The sequence below is a fragment of the Phaseolus vulgaris genome, chromosome 1, assembly GCF_051622355.1.
Source record: "Phaseolus vulgaris cultivar YP4 chromosome 1, ASM5162235v1, whole genome shotgun sequence".
NCBI lineage: Eukaryota > Viridiplantae > Streptophyta > Magnoliopsida > Fabales > Fabaceae > Phaseolus > Phaseolus vulgaris.
This window is the reverse complement of record NC_143498.1, coordinates 51,647,519-51,668,016: the sequence shown is the minus strand read 5'-3', so window position 1 is coordinate 51,668,016 and position 20,498 is coordinate 51,647,519. Positions and strand designations below refer to the sequence as shown.

The window sequence follows — 20,498 nt, the reverse complement described above, 5'->3', positions numbered from 1 at the left end:
GAAATTTTTCTATGCCATAAATTCCATTTTGTATTAAGATACTCGAATGATAGTGCTTCATATCTAAAATTTATCCAAAATCCAAAGTAAATTGCTGGATAAAATAAAACAGAGGGGAACACTCATTCATCTAAGATCTTAAACGACAAAATTCATTGTCAATGATGCCAATCTTCAACGCGAGAAATAGATTCGTGATACAAGTCGCAAGATTTTCTCATAAACCTACGCGATAAATCCACTAATAAAATAATTTGAAACCAGAAGAGAACACTATCCAACTCTTTACAAAATGAAACCGGCCGAGTAAATGAACAAAATTTCATGTCCAGAATCATTACAAGTCTTGGATCACTCAATGGTAAATACACAATTATGACCTCACATCAAATTCTCCTGCCCGAGTAAGAGCTCGAAAACCTTTATAAAAACGGTAGGGTACAGTCTTCAGATCCAGTTTATCTATTTGCAGACCAGAGAGGGCAACACCCATAATCCTAAAACCCACTTGAAATGTGGGAAAGACGTGAAGGCGCTCCAATCCAGTCTCCAGCACCAATGTTCCTGACATTGAAGGGGCTTTATCCTTTGGGATCCGACCAATGGACCAAGAGCATGTCTGTAGAAACAAAGAACGAAGGACGAAGAAGTTATATCTGACTATTTTGACTTCCTGCTTTTCTACAATAGATAACAAAAGAAAGATTGTTGCTTGTATGTACCTTGTCAGACAGTATGTTCACTATTCCATAATTTGAAGTCAGATCAGCTGATAAGATACAAGAAGGAAGCTGAAATTGGACAGTAACGGAATCAATTGTCTTTCCAGGATCATTTCTTATTCCAACCAATACACTAAGACGGCATGTTCCACCGTCTGAAGTCAACTGTGGATTTACATATATTGGGGTGTTCTTCAATTTTCTAACTCTGAAAACAAAGGTGACATGTGCAAACTTTTAGATAAATAGAAATTCGGGGATACCATTGAATGAAATTTCACATTCATAATTATATCGTTATTCATACCGACTTCTCAAATGAAGGTTTCAAATCCCAATTCAGACATCAATAAAAAGCTGGAGACCATACCTGTAACTCATGAGCTTAAACTGCCCATCAGGAGGCACGAATGAAAGAAATTGATGGGATTCCCAGGGCCGATATCTGACACAGGGATGGAATCTCACATCATCAAGGATTGAAGGATTTGAAAATGAAAGAGTCAAATCAGGAAGACCCGTGATATGGGAATTCACTTGAACCTCACCACTGATCTCACATTTCACCAGACCTCCATCCCTGAACCAACAGAACTTTAGCAACGAATATAACAGAAGCTGAAGGAACAGTGCATAAGATACTAACTACTAAGGAGGAGTATGAAGACGATCATTGAAAATTCAGCCCTAGCCATATGACGTTCCACAAAAGCGTCCAATAATCAGAAATATCTTGTTAAGCTTGCGAAAGGCTATGGATGAAAATGGAAAGGGATAAAAGAAATGAAAGAAGAATCCAAAGATCACTGTTCTTCAACTCATTGCCAGAAACGGAAGCCATGTTAATATAAAAAAGTGTAGGAGTTTCTGTCGCCACCATCTTTTGATTATTAAACATAATGAATGACCCATACTTGAATGATTAAACATTCCTAGTTATCTATTAAACATAATGAATGACCCATACTTGAATGATTTGAAATTGAACTGGCATCTCTGCCTCAAATGTGTTTATTGGAAATGTGATGTTATGTGCATAGGTGTGTATATACACAAGACTTAAAGCTTTGCAGAGCTACCTGCCCAATTGCTTAATCATTATGTCATTGTACTATTTCAAGGAATATTCAGTTTGCAAGATAAGGAGTGAAACAATGAACTTCAATCCACTAAAAGAAGATTGAGTGTGTCAAAGCAGACGAGGGAAGAAAAGGAAAACTACACTACTAAGTTGTACAGTGACCTAACAACGAAAACAAAAGCCTTATCTCACTAAGTGAGATTGATTGACTATATGGATCACACATCATTTGCCTCGATTAAGGACTACAGTTTCAGAAGTTATACAGTAACATATCCCACAAATAAGCTTTCACTGTTAATGTATTATAGTGATATTTTTTTCTTGTGAAGGCAAGCAAGTACAACACATAGTTTCTTCTGCTTCCGGTCTCGGATTCAAAGTTTCCTATGTAAAACAATGTCCAAAGGGACCTACCCAAAAAGATTCAATTTGAAATTTTTAACATTCTAAGTTTAGCCAAGATAACTAACAAATAACACCATAATTAAAAAAATATCAAAACACCAATAAAAATTATCTCTGTTTGGAAGTGAAAGACAACAATTCGAGAAGACGGACCTGTTTATTGTTGCATCCATTTCTTCAACAAGATCTACATAAATTTCATTGTTGGCATACTTTGTGTCCGCTGTTCTCCAGGGAACAAGAGATGCAGTAGCACCTGGGAGGGTGTCACTCACATTGGAGCTGCTGCCAGTTACAACACTCAAAACTTTGCTAACAATATTAGGTGGGGCTATCATCTCTCGCAGGATGTTAGGTTCAGTAGTTAGCGGGAAGCCATTGTCTATCATCTCATCCAAAAGCTACAATAACATAACAACTTTACATCTTAACAACAAATCGATAGGGGTAAAATGCAAAACACCACATTGGCAACTGTTAATACCTCATACACAATGACAAAGTTGTCTTTGATCAAGTCTTCATTCAATCCCCCAAGATATTCACTGAGAACATCAGCCACCCTACAAAGGAACTAAAAATCAGATGGTTAAAAAAAACAAATACAGCCGCATTGGCGCATTGGCGCATGAGTTGCAAATAACTGGGAAGATACATACCTCAGTGGCCATCAATGGGGGCATTTCGACTTGAGTGCAGGCCAAAAAAGTGATTCCCTCACGAAAAACTTGGAATAGATAATGCGTGGGGGAAGCAATAACTGGTTGTTGCTATACAGAGAAGATAAGAGAAGGTAAATAAAAGTAAAAGGTAAAGAAAAATGAAATATTTAGGAATGAAAATGAAAACCTTGAAAGAATCAGGTTGAGAAATGGCTTGGTCCCAGAACCAGGCACATATTGAGCGATCTACGCGGTGCCCACTAAGCTGTTTCTCTAGCATTACCTCTCTAAGGAATCCAATTATCAGAGTCATCAAATTAAAGTACAAATTTAAATTCGAAATCGGAAATTGAGAAAACTGGAATTAACTTGTTTAGAAAATCGTAGAGAGAGTAAGGGAATGCGTGAATCTTACCCAGAATCAGACAGAAGAAATATGCACTGCAACATTTCTCTTTCTGGCTCAAAATCAAAGCGGAGAAAGAAAGGAAGGAAGGAAGGGAGATAGTGATGATTGCAATAATTGAATCGAAAAGTTAATAAGGTTTGGGAAAGGGAAAGTTTGTGATGAAGGGAGTTTCCATCAATTCACAAAGGTCAATACAAGCTACGTTAGTTTCCTCGTCCTTCAGTTGACACACCACTCATCATTGCCCATCCTTAACATTTCTCAACTAAAATCAATTCTTCAATTTCAAGTGATAAAAAAAATATGTCCATTAATTAATAAACACAACCATCGTGTATACACAGACACATAACAAAAAAAAGAGTAATTTTCCCAGAGACAGCTTGTGTAAAAAGTAATTACAATATTAGCTAATTAAAATTTACAGTACATGTAATTTAAAAATAATTATAATAAAAATCCGTATTTTTTTAACTTACATGACAGTTTATAATTCAATAATAATATAAAAATATTTATATTGTCTTATCAGTTTATTTATATTATATTACATAATAAAAACACAAAAAGTTAAGTAAACTACATTGTAAATACTGTGTTATTAACTCGTTATTAGCTAATTAAAGTCGCTAAGCATAATTAAGATGTGTGCCCAAAATAATCTCAACAAAAATTAGCCGCAATTTATACTTTTTTTATTAAAAAGGTATAGGAATTAATTTATGTATTTGTTTCTATTAAAATTTATTAAGAATTGATGTTTGTTCGTGGAAAGGAACATCTTACACTCTAAACACCACAGGAAGTAATCTTACAATTTTTTCAATTGGGGAGCAATAAGGCAACCAAATCATGCGCGGAAAAAGAAATTAATAGTTTGTCCGAATTAGATTTAAGAAACTCTCTCCAAATATTGGTTATGCACATAAAGGAAAACTATATGCTTTGAACTCCGCACACCCTGAATTTACCATATAGTTTATGTTGATTCCGAGTTACGTTTAAGTTGTCAAATAAGAGATTTCGTAAAAAAAATGGAGAAGTATTTGAGTTGATTCTCTGTATATGAGGTGGTTCGTAAACATGTTTGTTTGGATTTCATTAAATATGCTCTTTTTTAGATATAGGGCTGATTTACTGTTTTTAGGTTTGTTTTGTATTTCTTGTTCACGCGAGTATGGGCTTAATTGAGATGTCATCATAATAATGCTTAGCAGATCATAGCTTTTATAACAAAAATGGTAGAATGGATACAGAAACAGAGTAATAGGAAACATGATTCTAAAACCACGAATGCAAAAACAATAAAGAAAAAGCATATGATTAACACATGAAAAAAGTAATTATTTAGCATGTGATTTGAGAATAATAGTCATAGCCGTTACATTGGAAGGTACAAAATTTTGCATGTGCTGGCTCATACGCAATACAATTTACCTAATAGTCTACCCACTGAGTCATCTAGCTGATTGCAGGACCGGGCGAGGGCAACCTCTCCTCTTTGATTCTTTACTTTCAGTAGTCTATACTTTTCCTTGGAGAACAGGGAGGGAGTTGAAATCCCTACATTCTATATAAAGCCATCCTCAAGTCATCATAGGCGGTTTTGAGATAAGAATTTCCTTTGCAGAGTTTTCTTCTGCAGCTGATGTAGGGCTAAAAGATTCCTCAGACAACACTGAATGCTGACTGTAATGTAGATGTGAACCGTGAGGCAATTGTTTGGGAGGCAAATTGTTGAATCCGCTTCTTAGCATCTGAAAATAACTAAGTAGTATTATCCATTGCAAAATGTTTCTCCGTTTAATAAATATAAAGTAGGGTGGTCATGCAAAATCCAATCTATTTAGAATTAAAATCCATATCCATTTTTAACTATAAATTTAATTGGATTTTTCTTAAGTGGATTAAATCTAGATTAAATCCACTTTCTTAATTATATTAAATTCATTTTGGGAAATACATTAAATCCATTTTGATATGGACACAGACTAACTTGGCTCGAACTGAGCCTACTCCGACTCAACTTGGAAGCAGACCGATACGGACCAACTCGGCTCAACATCGACCCGGACCCGGACCACTCGACATCCTAAGCCCGGACGACTCGACATCGGCCCGAGCCCGAACGACACGACATCGGCCCGAGCCTGGACGACTCGACATCGACTCGGGCCTGGACGACTCGACATCGACCCGGGCCTGGACGACTCGACATCGACCCGGGCCTGGACGACTCGACATCGGCCCGGGCCCGAACGACTCGACATCGGCCCGGGCCCGAACGACTCGACATCGGCCCGGGCCCATACGACACGACATTGACCGGGCCCTCTCGACTCAACATTGGCCCAGGAACGGACAACTCGACATCAGCCCGGACCCGTACCAATGTTTAGGCTCAGGCCCGTACGACTCGACATCGGCCCGAGCTCGTACGACTCGACATCGGCCCGGACTCGTACGACTCGACATCGACCCGAGCTCGTACGACTCAACATCGGCCCAGGCTCGTACGACTCGACATCGGCCCGGGCTCGTACGACTCGACATCGGCCCGGGCCCGTACGACTCAATATCGGACTGGGCTTGTACGACTCGACACTTGCCCAGGCTCGTACAACTCGACATCAGCCCAGGCCAATACGACTCGACATCGGCCCAGGCCCAAAGGACTCGACATCGACCCGAGCCCAGACGATGACCCGGGACCAGACAACTCGACATCAGCCAGGGCCCGTACGACTCAACATCGACTCGGGCCCATACGACTAGACATCAGCCCGAGCCCGTACACTCGCTATCGGCCCGGGCTCGTACGACTTAACATCGGCCCGAGCCCAGACAGCTAAACATCGACCCAAGCCCGTACGACTCGACATCAGCCCGAGCCCGTACGACTCGATATCGGCCCGAGCTCGTACGACTCGACATCGGCCCGAGCTCAGACGGCTAGACATCAACCCAGGCCTGTATGGCTTGACATCGGCCCGAGCCCAGAGAGCAAGACATCAGGCCCGGGCTCGTACGACTCGACATCGGTCGGGGCTCATACAACTCGAAATCGGCCTGGGCCCATTCGACTAGACATCGGCCCAGGCCCGTCAGACTCGACATCGGCCTGAACTCGTACGACTTGAGATCGACCCGAGCCCGTACGACTCTAGATTGGCCCGAGCCCGTACGACTCGATATCGATTCGGGCCCATACGGCTCAACATCGGCCTGTCTGACTCGACATCGATTCGGGCCCGTACGACTCGACATCGGCCCGGGCGCGTACAACTTGAGATCGGCCCAGGCTCGTACGACTCGAGATCCGTCCAGGCCCCGTACGACTCGAGATTGTCTCAAGCCCGTACAACTCAAGATCGGTCTGGGCCCATACGACTCGACATCGACTCGGCCCCGTACAACTCGAGATTGTCTCAAGCCCGTACGACTCGATATCGATTCGGGCCCGTACGACTCGACATCGGCCCAGGCCCGAACGACTCGACATCGGCCTAGGCCCGTATGACTTGACATCGGTTCGGGCCTGTACGACTCTAGATCGGCTCGGCCCTGTAAGACTCAAGATTGGCCCGGTCCCGTAAGACTCTAGATCTTCTCGAACCCGTACAACTCGACATCGGGCCGGGCCCGTACGACTCGACATCGGCCCAGGCCATTACGACTCGACATCGGCCCAGGCCCGTAGGACTTGACTTCGGCCCAGGCCCGTAGGACTCGACTTCGACCCGGGCCCGATCGACTCAATATCAGCCCGGGCCCGCTCGACTCGACATCGACTCGGGCCCATACGACTCGACTTCGACCAGGGCCCGATCGACTCGATATCAGCCTGAGCCCGCTCGGCTCTATCAGCATTTGCCTGCTCAGCTCGAAATCGGCCTCGGCCTGGACGACTCGACATCGGTTCAGGCCTGCTTTGCTCGACATTGGTCGGGCCTTCTCGGTTCGACATCGTCCCAAGCTTGCTCGGCTCAATATCGGCCTGGGCCAACTTGGCCTGGGCCAACTCGAGTAGACATTGGCCTGGGCCAACTTCGACTCAAGTCGACTCAATATCGGCCACTCAGCTGAACTTGGCCCAAGGTTGACTCGGCTCGACTTTGGTTCAGAACGACTTGGTCGACTTTAGCCCATACCAACTCGATTCGAATTGGGCCCGAACGACTCGGCTTGACGTGGACTTGGGCCGACTTTGCTCAACCTTGACCCGGATTGTTTTGGCTCAACCTGGATCGGGCCAAGTCAAAATCCAACCCAAAATGCAATTTGGATAATCCAAAAATGTATCCAACCATATTTAATCCATATCCAATTAAATGGATTGGATTTAAAATCCAAAAATATGGATTTGGATTTGAGATAAATCTATTTAAATGAATTAAAACTAATATGGATTTGTATCTATGGATTGGATTTTGTAATTTGGATTTTTTTTTCATCCTTAATATAAAGTATTGCCAAACAAAAAGGAACATTGTGTAGAAAGAAATCCTTCCACTTAGGAAGAACCATCTGTCTCATTTGTCTGCCCTCTTTTTTGTTCCCTTGATAGAAAAATGATACCTCAGACAAACATGAAAGAGAATGTACTCTTTCATTTAACTAAGTGTCATTGTTCTATTGGGAGGACAAGGTAGAGGACATGAATTCTGGACAGTTGATTTAAATTCAGAGAAGAAAGGGAGACACAGGTAGAACTACCAGTCTCACGATGTGAGAAGAAACTAGGCTTAGAGGAACTCACAAGGCGTATATGTATCATGCATATTCACAGGACCACATCAATTAAAATGAAATATATTTTCGTGGCATGCAATGCAGAAAACATTGATGCAACAGTTAAAATACAGAACCTAAAGTTCATCCCCACAAAAAAATAATGCGATATATTATTACAATTTACAAAGTGTTATTCCTTTTGTTTTCCGTTTTCATGCCAAAATAATTTTTCCTTTTTATTTAACCATTGCCAGTACAAGTGTACAACCATTTCTACTATCTTAACGATGACAAGACAAGAATTTCTTATAGACTGAGAGCATCCTAATTATCTAATACCTGTTAATCCAAACAGTCCACTGAATAGGTAGTAATTTCAAGCAAAATATACAAAGAATGCAATTTAAAAGTTATTAACAATCATAAAATCCTACATAGTAGTGGCATCTATAACCTTTGACCCAAATATCGTGACCCAACCGCAAGAACTTATTTATTTTAATGGATACTAATATGAACTGGCATTCATCTTATTTGCTCATGAATGATACTTTTAGCATAAAAATCTTGAATTTTTTTACCTTGACAAATTGACAATGATAAGGATTGAATCTAAACTTTCCTACGGTTTTTTCAATCTAGAAACTAAATTAACTTTATTGGATTTTCGTGAATGTTTACATACAGAAAGTACTTATCATGTGACCCAACGGCAAGAAATTATGACAAAAGAAGAGAAATAACGTTGAAGCCAAATAGTGCCAGTCACGCCAATCTAGAAAATTATAGGAAAATTCATAAACTGCCATTTGACTATAAACAATGAATTCTAAACATGTTTTCATAGAATCCCCACAAGAGAAACAGGTGCTATCAGATAATATGTCCCGATTTCAACTCTTGAAGATGACATTATTTATATGTTAATAGTATAATGAATTAATTTATGCTGGAAGAATGGAGGTAAATTGGAGTGAACAAGTATTCGCTTGGAACTGAAAATATCTCATTATTTCCAGCAATTGATCCCACCTTAAACCAATAAATATTATTGGAAATATAAGATACAATAGTAAGAACATACACAAATTAGCATACCTTTTTGGCATTTGGTAAAACCAACAATATTTGCAACACTGAGGGTCAAACAAACTCCAACAACTAGGAGGTAATCAGCTTGCAGCCTTATGAGTGAGAATATTGCCATCATAGTCCATGCAACTGCCTGTAGAGGAATACACAAGAAAATGATGTACTGGTTAACAAAGTTGTTGAATGAGGGGTGATAAAAAAACAAAATGTAAGCAGTGGCAAAACCCAAATGTCAATTATATTTTCCATTCAGATCCAACATTTAAGAGAATCGGTCACTCTATTTAGAACACTAATCCTTATTCAGTATTGATATCAAAACAACACATGAACCATCTAAAGGATATATGAAAAACAGGAATGCCACACAAGCTTTAATCAATTGATGTTTTCTTACTGCTAGGTAAAGTGTCCACCAGAAAAGCCATGAATCTTTCTTGTTGATCCGGGCCAATGACTGGAGAAAAAACAAACAAAATACGTAACATATCTCCATAGCATTCGGATGGAAATCTTATCCAACTCAGCTGAGACATTATAGATAGATAGAGTCATAGAGAGATATTATTTAAAAAAATAAGATAACAACATGCAAGTTGCAACTGAGTAAAACAAGCAATTCGCACCTCATGATCAAGACACTCAAATTTCCAAACACTCTCACCGAGATCATTTATTTCATTCCACCACCGTAAACCAACTAAAATTCTCCCGCTCACATTCTTGACTACCCAAAAATCAAGAGCGGCTAGAAGGACAGTAACCACAAAAATGATGACAAAGTTATCAATAAAGAGGGCAGAGAGAATGTAAAATGCCAAAGCCGCAGCCTGCCAGACACAAAAAGTGAAAATCATTACACTTTTCAGAACTACCAATTGCCATTGGCGAATAAAATGTCGAAACAGTGCAAATACATTAAAGAAAGTGAACCTTGAAGAGAACATGAAAGAAGCAAGTGTTTGGATTTGCGTAGTTTTCCTCCACAGGCTGCACGCAGAGTACAATGTGATTAATTAACTATCATAGAAAAGAGAACGATAATACAATCATTCCAACCAAATCAAAGGCCAGACAAAGAACTTGAGTTGAATTTATAAACAAAAAATGTGGAAATGTATATAAAGAATTCTAAGACATGTGCTAATTTAGGGGTATTCTTCAACGTAAAAGAGAAAAATTAAAAATGTCTCTCAACAAAGAAGGGGCGAAATGAAAAATGAAATTGAAACAAAGAAACCAGATCGTATGCAATTATCCTAATAAAATGAAATGCAGAGAACTACAGAATTGATTGAAACTTCACATACCTGCCCAAGATCCATAGTTGTCACTGAGATCAAGCTTTGGAAAGATTTATGAACAATAACAACGCATTAAGAACTTCTGAAAGAGTGCGCCATAACTAACAGATGATATTCGTATACATGTTTCTAAATATACTTATTCTATAAAAGGGTGTATTGGGCCACACATGTCTAGCCCAATTCTTATGGGTCGGGCCCATCCACATATATCTAGTTTTTTTTGAACCTGCACCCAACATATTTTTAAAATTTCGAAAATATCTTTTATTCCAGATATGAAAATCTGGAATTGAAAATAATACATTCCGAAAAAGTAGATTAGGAAAAGTTTTTTGTTTACCAGACATAAAAATCCAGAAAAAAAATCAAAAGCGCATTTCGGATAAAAAATCCTGTACTACAAAAAATAATACATTAAAAATATTTTCGTCTTTTCTATTGGAATTGGGTGCAGTGATATAGTGATATGGTGCAGGAAGCAATTGCATTTTTTTTCACTTTCTAGCACATGAATGCTATTGGTGTAATTCATCATGTATTTATATTGTCCTTCTTAGCTTGGAATCTCAAAGAGGATTTTTCTTGCATAGGAACAACACAGATATGTCTAGGTACATTCACGTCACATTTGAAGAGGTGAGCAATTTTTTTTTCCCACGAAACTAGTGTATTTTTTTTTTAAATTACGATTTTGGATTAAAAAAAACTTATTTTACAAAAATGAATTAGTCATATATCATCTTGTACATAACCAGTAAAATTTCAGTTCATATAGATCATATTCGACCTCAATGAAACTTAAATTTCAAATTTTTAATCAAAGTTGTGAAACATCTGTTAAATTGATGAAGTACGACTTACACATAAAATCTTTCTCAGGCTAAAGTAAAATATATGGATACAACTTCTACTCTAAAGTTCTCCGGACAATATACGATTTATCTATTTTCGTAAAAAAAATTATCCAAAATTATACTACTTTCGTGAAAAAAAACGGTGAACAATGGTATAATTGCTGCAACTTTATCTTGTAATGAATAAATGGATTAAGATTTTATATGGTTTGAGAGAAAAAAAATGAATGAATGTGAAAGAGGGAGGGGAACGAGGGGCTGTGGATGCAGATGGAGTAGGGTCGTTGTCTTATCATAAGCAAAGAAGAGGTGGGGAGTTAGTTAGTTGGGTGAGGGAAAGGAAAACCACTTCAAATTTCAGCCCCATATCATTACCATACTCTTTCTACTACACTCTCTACACACACACATAGCAACCCTGTGTGGAGAGAAGCATGGCAAGACTGGTGGCACTCCAACAGAACCAACTATCTTTCTCTCCCTTGGCCTCCTCTCTTTCTGACTTCAGTGGAACCAGACTTCCTACTCAACTTCAGGTCCTCATCTCTCTAATCTCTATCTCATCACCAATATCATTTCATCCAATACCTGTCTCCTTTAATTCCATGTTCAATCCTTTGGTGTTTCTACACTAATTGCTGTGTGTGCATTTAGCAGTAGATGGTGAACAGCATTGTATTATTGTATTGTATGTTTGTTTATATGTTACTAATACTAGGTGATCTCAGTTGCACAGTTCCTGTATTTGTCCTGTTGAGTTGAATTTAGTTAATGTTTTCCACAAACTTTTGAGTTAATATCTTGAAGAATTTATGCATCCAAGTGATAAATAAAGCACATATACTCCTCCCTAACTTCCAGCATGTTTATTTTGGGTACAGTTGAAGAGAAAATTATGGCAGCCAAAAGGGTCTTTCTATGTCTCCGCATCAAGCACCAAGAAAATCCTCATCATGGGAGGCACCAGGTTTATTGGAGTGTTTTTGTCTAGGCTCCTTGTCAAAGAGGGTCACCAGGTATGACTTACCCATTTAGCATTAACTCTGCTACGCCTGTGTTTGTTTTGAGGAATGATTTTTCCTTCCTCTAAGGAATCATATCTTTGAAAAGCTTTTGTACCTATTTTTGGTAATTTTATATAGTTCAGAATTACATTCCAAGGAATATTTGATGATAGAACATATGAATTTGGCAGGTGACTTTATTTACAAGAGGTAAAACGCCTGTAACTCAACAATTGCCAGGTGAATCAGACAGTGATTATGCTGATTTTTCTTCCAAGGTATCTAATTGCAAATTAAATATTGAATTCACCTTCTTGTAAGGCATGATGAGAATGTGTGTCATTCCTGAGCATTTACATTTTGTAGCATCTTTAATTTCCCAGATCTTGCATTTGAAAGGAGACAGGAAGGACTTTGAATTTGTAAAATCCAGTCTCTCAGCAGAGGGGTTTGAAGTTGTATATGACATAAATGGTATTTAAATTCCTACTTGTTCACACCTTGTGTTCGTATTGTTTTCCTGCAGTTTCATTATATCTTCTACTCGTTAGGTTCATAACTTATCTCTCTCATGAGACTCAAATAAAATTTTCGGCATGTTTCAGGACGAGAGGCAGATGAAGTTGAGCCCATACTGGATGCTCTGCCTAATCTGGAACAGTAAGCTGCCTAATCTGTCTTTCATATACCATAAAAGCAGATAGTCATTGTTCAATTTATTAATGAGTTACCTATTCAATTAAATTTTAATAATAAATTTGATTGCAGTTCAAGAGAATCATCACACTATTCTCTTTTATTATATCACATTCAATATAGAAAATCACTTGTAACAGGGATAATTTATGGAGTTCTCCAATTCTTGGCTCCACAAGATAGTTCTTGAAATCTAGAAGAAGCTATATCAACTGTCATGTCATGCTCTTCATTTGCTTTGATATCTATAAATAGGAATTTGCCACGAATATATGGCTTAGACTTTCGGTATACAGATTGAGATCAATGTGAAATTGAATTGGCTTTTTTTCCAAAGTCAAAGAGGAATAATAGTCAATGGTAGCAAGGGTAAGATTAGTCAAACAATTGATTTTTAATAAAATGATTATATTAAATATTTCATTTAAAAATGAAATACTCAGATGTTAAACATCATAGCTACACAAATAATTAAATTATAAAATTTAAATAGCATACTGAGAAAATGTCTCTGATAATATTTTGTACTATGCCTCTAATCTCCATTTTGTTTATAATTTTACCATTGTCAGGTTTATTTACTGTTCTTCCGCTGGTGTCTATCTCAAATCTGACCTATTACCTCATGCAGAGGTCAGTTACGTTTTAACATGTATATCTTCCTGTAATTTCAGAAATTTGTAATGACGATGGAATTTTTTAGTGCCTTTAATCATTCATATCATTTAGTTTTTCCAAGTTATGCTGCCATTTTATTTATTTATTCACAAAATTACTAACATGGTGCTTTGGGAAAGATTTTTCTTTCTTGTGCAGCTCTTACGTTTCAATATCTTAATTAAAATTATATATGGGCAGGGAAGAGTGCATTGTTAAAATTTATTTTAAGCACACGAATGTCCTTTATAAAAAAATTCTCACTTTCCAGTATAATTAATTTCAGTTTTCTTTTAACTCCCTGCTTCCTGTGATAGACTGATGCAGTTGATCCTAAGAGTAGGCACAAGGGAAAGCTTGAGACAGAAAGTTTGCTACAATCAAAGGATGTTAATTGGACTTCTATAAGGCCAGTTTACATATATGGACCCTTGAACTACAACCCTGTTGAAGAGTGGTTCTTCCATAGATTGAAAGCTGGTCGCCCAATTCCCATCCCTAGCTCAGGGATACAAATAACTCAACTTGGTCATGTTAAGGTATGGAATTCGTTATGTTACTGTTCTTAGCTGATCATATTCATTTTGCCACAAGAGTTTTATATCAGCATGCCTTCTTTGGATGCCTTTGAAGATTATAATAAATGGTCCCCAGTAAATGAAACTAACTTGTTAGTTATATCTCAAATAGCAGGAGAATTCCAACACCAACAATTAAAGAGGGTCTCTAATACTATCTTAAAAAGTGCATTTAGAACTAACAGATATGACTAATCTATAGCTAACAAGTTTGTAAGTTTATGACATTTTGTGATTTTGGCTGAAATATGGTTCAAATGTGACAGGATTTGGCAAGAGCTTTCGTTCAGGTTCTTGGTAATGACAAGGCCAGCAAGGAAGTATTCAACATCTCGGGAGAGAAATATGTGACATTTGATGGATTAGCAAAAGCATGTGCGAAGGTAAGTTATTCATGCCATGCATATAGTCATATTTAAGGTGACCAACAGAGAGCACTGTAAAAATTCCTTTATAATGTCAAGAATCACATTTGAGACATATTTTTCTAATATATCCTTTGTTTGTTTTGCCGTTTTTCAGGCTGGTGGATTCCCAGAGCCAGAGCTCGTTCACTACAACCCTAAAGATTTTGATTTTGGGAAAAAGAAGTCATTTCCATTCCGTGATCAGGTGAAACAACAACACAAATCAGATAGAATGAGGAAAAAAGTGTCTGTAACTTGTATAGTTTATTAGAAAAAATTGACATCATTATATAGTCTAATGATATTTTGTTGTTTCATTTTCTTTATTGTGCAGCATTTCTTTGCATCAATTGAGAAAGCAAAGAGATTAGTTGGATGGGAACCTGAATTTGACCTTGTAGGAGGTCTTGCAGACTCATATAATCTGGACTTTGGCAGAGGAACATTCCGGAAAGAGGCTGATTTCTCTACAGATGACATTATTCTTGGGAAGAAACTTGTTAGTGTATAGACTTTTCCATCAATTTTCAGTATTTCACGTATATTTAGAACATCTGTTCGGATTTGCTACAATATGAAGTTGTGAAATATTCATGAGCCTCTAAGTATTAATTTCTCCTTAATTTTATTATGCTGATGTAAAATGGATTAAAACAAAATAAATGGTGAACTAACTTGAAACCTTATCAATCACATTGACCACGTAATTGAGTTGAAATTTTGAAGTGTTTCTTAAGAAACTCGTGTGGATAGCATTCCACAATCCTCAGCTACTCTGTCAACCATCATACTAACTTGAGAAAAGCATAAAAAAAATTACTTTAGTTATGAGTGTTTTAAATGTAGTTGGTTGTTTAAAGTTAAACAATATTGTTTATAAAAATTATCATAAAACAAATCTCGTGAGCTTCCTTACACAATAACAGTTGCTTGTGAATTCTTTTTATCAGTGCTTATGAAGTAATGTTTCTTTAGAAAAAATTGTTTTGAATGAAAAAGAATTAATAAAGAAAATACTTTAAAAGCAATATTGGATTGTAAAGTTTTAAGTTAAAGGCACATATATTTCGGTGATTTTAGCATTTGAGCAATATATAATGAAAAAAACATATTTTGTGTATATAAATTACATTTCTATATCCGTAATTATAATTTATAGGGTTTTCTGTGTGAAGTATTATTAATGGGAATTTATAAAGTTGTATCATTTTGACACATATGTCAAGTGGCCAAAAAAGCAAGAAAAAATTAGTAGGAGTAACTTTGTGGTAGATGAAACTCATTATCATTTTAATATATCATGTGTTCTTTTAAATTTTAAAATACAAATAATTTTATTTAAAAATATATATAATTAAGATTAATACAAATACAAATAAAATAGTGTAATGGTGTCTTTTGCTAGTTTTATTTGAAATACTTATGATATTTTAAAATAAACAGTTCAATTAGACATGTTATCCTATATTACACTGGTTACTCGAGTCAATCGGTGTAATATAGGGGTTTAAATGTGCAGTTGGTAAGCCAATATATTACATCGGTTGATCGGTGTAATATAAGATAAGTTCTGATTGATGAGTAAAGTCAATGACATTGAACACTTGAACAACAAACAAAGAAGTAGTGACTCCATAAGAAATTTGTTTATCATTTGTACTTTGTTTGTTCTACTACTTGGTTCGTGTTTTCCACTGCTTCTTTCTCCCTTCTTTCGTCAAGATAGTTGTTTCTTTATCTCTTTCGTTCGATTTTTCCTTTTTTTCAAAACTCTCTCACTTCCACATCCATACTCAAACACTAAACTTTTTCACTCTTACAAAATTTTCCTTAGTGTCACATTACTCTCATCATAATTACAAAAAAACTTCACTACTACATCCTCACTCAATACCCCGTCTATATTAGTGGGTTGAAAGGATTAATAAACCATTTTCGTTAAGTTTATTGGATTTTCATGAATGTTTACGTACAGAAAATAATTATCATGTGTAAAATGGTTTTCAGTGTTTGTACGTACGAGTCATTACATCGAGGATCATAATCAAAAGAAAGTAATCACATTTTAAAGAAGACAAATAAAATCTTGCTTTAATTTCCGAAAATCACTCCTATATCATAAAAAGATATAAGTAGGATTACAAATCTGGCAGAGAAAGGGAAATAAAAGAAGAAAATTCCCCGAAACTTCTGGAAAGACATTATTGACTGCTTTATTATTGGAGAAGATAAAGAAATTAATAAGGAAAAAGAAGAGAGTAATTAAAATTAAAAGTCATAAAGGCAAGGGAATATTCTCAAACGAATGTTTGCAGTTAGTCCAATTCTCTTGCTTTCTTACCACTGAATTTGTTGAAGCCAATTATAGTTATTCTGTTAGTCCAACCTAATTAACCATACAATCTAAACTACCCAAATATAGTAGACTTTTTCATTTTAACACAAAAATCAAACCATTCAGATATCCAATGGTCGGTTGGGCGAAAAGTTCACAAACATTATCCTCAAAAGAAATATAGAATAAATTAATCTTATATTTCATTTCATTATCCTCAAATCTTGGTTAAGTGTACGATGATGAGCTAATTATGTTTGAGTTGGTCGTGCTTTTAGACCAACTAACTAAACCAGAAAAAACGTCCATGCGCCGAACCATTGTTGGTCCAACGAGGTACATAATAGCCACGTGCACTACCAGGAGACCCCTTCTACACGTTGCCGACACATATCGCACCGTAGAGAAACACCCTGGGTGCTAGACACGCAATGGATTTTATGGACCCCACAAAAAAACCTAATTATTATTTTTAATTAAAAAAGAAAAACTGTGGGGTAAGACGAGTTGCCACGTGGAATAAGCGTTGACGTGGCAGCAGCGGGAGTTGGGCCCAGTGTAAATATGAACCCACCTCACCTAAGACGGTGTTGTTTATTAAGAACAGTCGTTTAATAGAGAGCCACGTGTATCGTAAGTGTCTACGTGGCTCACTGTGAGGTGATTTTGAGGGGAGAAAAATAGGTTAATTACGTAGGGGTAGGGCCCAGTCGGTGATGATATCCTATTGCTTGGGCGGTGGCAGTTAACCAGAAAACTAATAATATTCTATATTTGTCTTTACACTTTACAGATTCCTAATAATCTTGCTTGAAAAGTTACAATAAAATAAAATAAAATGTGAGAGAAAAGAAACCACTATTTTGAAAAAACTTTGAACAAACATTACTTAAGCTGTTTCAGAAATATTGGTAAATTATGTTTGTGGAACAAAATATAAAAATATTATAATCAAGGAATTTTGGTTCATTTTTTTGAATGTTAACAATAATAAGATTTGCAATAATCTCCTCAATGTTAACATCATATCATATTTGTGGGTACAAGCTTATTTAGTGTTTATTTTGACGTTAAATATGTGAGCTGTGTGACATTTATCATCAATAACATAAAAAAATGCAAAATGTACAAGTAGTTTTCGTTTGATGCAAATCAAATATACTAATAACTTAAAAGAAAACCTGCCATATAAATAATCATAAAAAGAAAAAGGAAATATTACTACATTAGCAAAATAGAGATGTAAAAGCATCAAATAGGTTTAAAACCAAATATGTTACCTATGTATAATCAAAAGTTGAGAATTTTTTACATGATTTCAGTTTTTTTTTTCTTGTAAAATTAAATCTTCATAATGCAGAAAACAGTAAAGAAAAGAGAAAATGTTACTGTTATAATGTTATAAGAGACTAAAATACCTAAAACCCTCGTCAGCAATATTGGTCTCGTATATTTGTTGAGTAAACTGTTTATGCATGAAACGTGTCAATGAAGTGTGATAAGGAAAGAAAAAACTCCAAAACTGCACCAATGTATTACGCATATAAACATTAAGCCAAACATGTCATTATAAATTGTCAAAAGTTTAAGTATTCTATATCCTTTTGGGAGAACATCATTTTCTTTTAGTGTAATTTCTCGAGAAAAATATTAGTATGAACAAATTGTAAGAAAATTATAAAATTGAATAGTCTTATTCAGAAAACACAACAATTTTATAGTAGTATTCTAGAAACAGAATTTTAATTTTTTATAACACAGAAGTCATCTATTTTATTCGATATTTATTTATTAAAGTTTGTGTTTGAGTTTTACTCTTTTTTTTTAAGTTTATATGATAATTACGATTTGTATTTCTTTTTCTATACTGAAATACAATTTCAATATAAAAATAAATAAAAGTTGCGTTGACCAAAACACGACTCCTATAAAAAGAATATAAATAAAAGTACTACGACTAAAGTAAAAAAACAAAATTATATAACACGAAAGTAATGTATGTCAAACATAATTTTTGTAATTTTTTTAAAAAAAAAGTTGAAATTATACTTGTAAATCATTTTTTTTAAGATAAGTTGTACTTAATTTTGTAGTTTTTTTTACAATTTATCGATTCTAATTCTTCAAGAAATTACATCAAAATTATCAATTTCTGCAATTTTTGGTTGGTTGCCTGAAAAGTTAATCTGAAAAAATTAACAATAATATCGCTAATAATATATTTATATATGACATCTTTGCTGAGCATAAATTTAATCCTAATTTGTTTGCAAAAGTTGTGGAACTTTTATATCAATAGCGTAAGAGTCAAGTAATATCTGTACGTCAACAGTATAGAAAAGTTTATAATTATTACTTATCTTTTCTACTTAATTAACATTAATGAAACAGTTAGACCAACCCCTTATTACTGTATATAAATAATCAAATATAAAAGTTTTTTTTTGGTAAATTTCTAAACTTTTCGATTTAAGACCACTATACTAAAACTTAATTTGTCATAAAAAAATAATTCCTTATGTTCCTCAATAAATTTGACTGGGTCATAAAAACGAAAGAGAGAATGATGGTGGTGTTGTGTATGTATTTACTATCTTGAAGACATTTCATAGGAGTTATGACAAGTATTACATATGTTTAAAAAAATAAATAAATACCGTGACAGTATCATTTATATTTATAAGTTTAAATCTATTTTTAATTCCTATTTATAAAAAGATTATTTATCTTTTATTACTTTAAAATTGAAAACAAAAGTTTAGTTCATACAAAACATACAAACTTTAGTTTAATTTTTGTAAAACATTTTTATTTTAATCCTTTGGAAATTTGAAGTCGCTATATTTAAATCTATTTTATAGGTATTGCTTATAATGATCATTTGGCTTTTTATGTTTACGAGTATCACATAATATTAGAAATAAAAAGCAATAACTTTCAATTTTAGAAAAATGAAAAACAAAAGAATTTATAAAAGTTGTTCCAGTCAAGTATCTAATACTTTTATAAGTCTTGGTTATGACACTTCATTTTAAAAGTAGTCACTCAACTAAAATTTCTTAAATAAAAAATAATTAATTATTATATTAGTTACATTAGATACTATTTTAAAAATTAATAAATTATTATATATGATATTTTTTTATAATAAATAATTTATAAATTAGTATATAATTAAATATTAATTTCTTAGTTATTAATTATTTATATTTTAGAATTGGTAGTTAAAATATTATTAGTTAATATCAATTTAAAATTAATTATTAATAATAAAAATTAATTTAAATACTAATAATTTTTTTAGTTTTTAAAATAATATTTAATTTAATTAATATAATAAATAATTATTTTTTGTCTTTAAATTTTTAATAATTTTCTTTAGTAAATATTTAATAGGAAAGAACAGTTTATTTGTTTCATAAAAAAATATGAAAATTTTCAGATTTTACACTATTATCAAATTTTTAAAATTTATCATTAAAATTTAGTGACTCCAAAATGAAAAAAAGTTTCCATCACTACACTCCATCAGCAGTTTACTGGTTTCTAATA

General features: G+C 35.0%; 3 protein-coding genes across 4 annotated transcripts; 1 reads left to right on the top strand and 2 right to left on the bottom strand.

The window, feature by feature from the left end:
* Positions 1-131: 131 nt before the first annotated feature.
* LOC137814898 (AP-3 complex subunit mu) lies at positions 132-3,602 on the bottom strand. Of its 2 annotated transcripts, XM_068617835.2 has the most exons (8): positions 3,289-3,602; positions 3,061-3,160; positions 2,871-2,981; positions 2,696-2,785; positions 2,365-2,612; positions 1,093-1,302; positions 723-930; positions 132-619 (listed from the first exon to the last, which is right to left on the bottom strand). In XM_068617835.2, the coding sequence occupies exons 1-8, from the start codon at positions 3,321-3,323 to the stop codon at positions 374-376; spliced, it is 1,248 nt and encodes a 415-aa protein (XP_068473936.1). In that variant the 5' UTR covers positions 3,324-3,602; the 3' UTR covers positions 132-373. The 2 variants fall into 2 exon arrangements, with proteins under 2 accessions (XP_068473936.1, XP_090149860.1); XM_090293734.1 differs by lacking the exons at positions 3,061-3,160; positions 3,289-3,602 and having other exon boundaries at positions 2,696-2,774; positions 2,871-2,889.
* Positions 3,603-4,602: 1,000 nt separating this feature from the next.
* Positions 4,603-10,529, bottom strand: LOC137814897 (Golgi apparatus membrane protein-like protein ECHIDNA). Its single transcript, XM_068617834.2, has 6 exons — positions 10,419-10,529; positions 10,042-10,098; positions 9,735-9,938; positions 9,506-9,565; positions 9,115-9,241; positions 4,603-5,039 (listed from the first exon to the last, which is right to left on the bottom strand). The coding sequence occupies exons 1-6, from the start codon at positions 10,431-10,433 to the stop codon at positions 4,951-4,953; spliced, it is 552 nt and encodes a 183-aa protein (XP_068473935.1). The 5' UTR covers positions 10,434-10,529; the 3' UTR covers positions 4,603-4,950.
* Positions 10,530-10,921: 392 nt separating this feature from the next.
* Positions 10,922-15,234, top strand: CRB (chloroplast RNA binding protein). Its single transcript, XM_068617833.2, has 10 exons — positions 10,922-11,805; positions 12,151-12,285; positions 12,465-12,551; positions 12,657-12,747; positions 12,879-12,933; positions 13,542-13,602; positions 13,944-14,165; positions 14,471-14,587; positions 14,727-14,816; positions 14,946-15,234. Exons 1-10 carry the CDS (start codon positions 11,704-11,706, stop codon positions 15,120-15,122), a joined length of 1,137 nt encoding a protein of 378 aa, XP_068473934.1. The 5' UTR covers positions 10,922-11,703; the 3' UTR covers positions 15,123-15,234.
* The last annotated feature ends 5,264 nt before the right edge of the window (positions 15,235-20,498 follow it).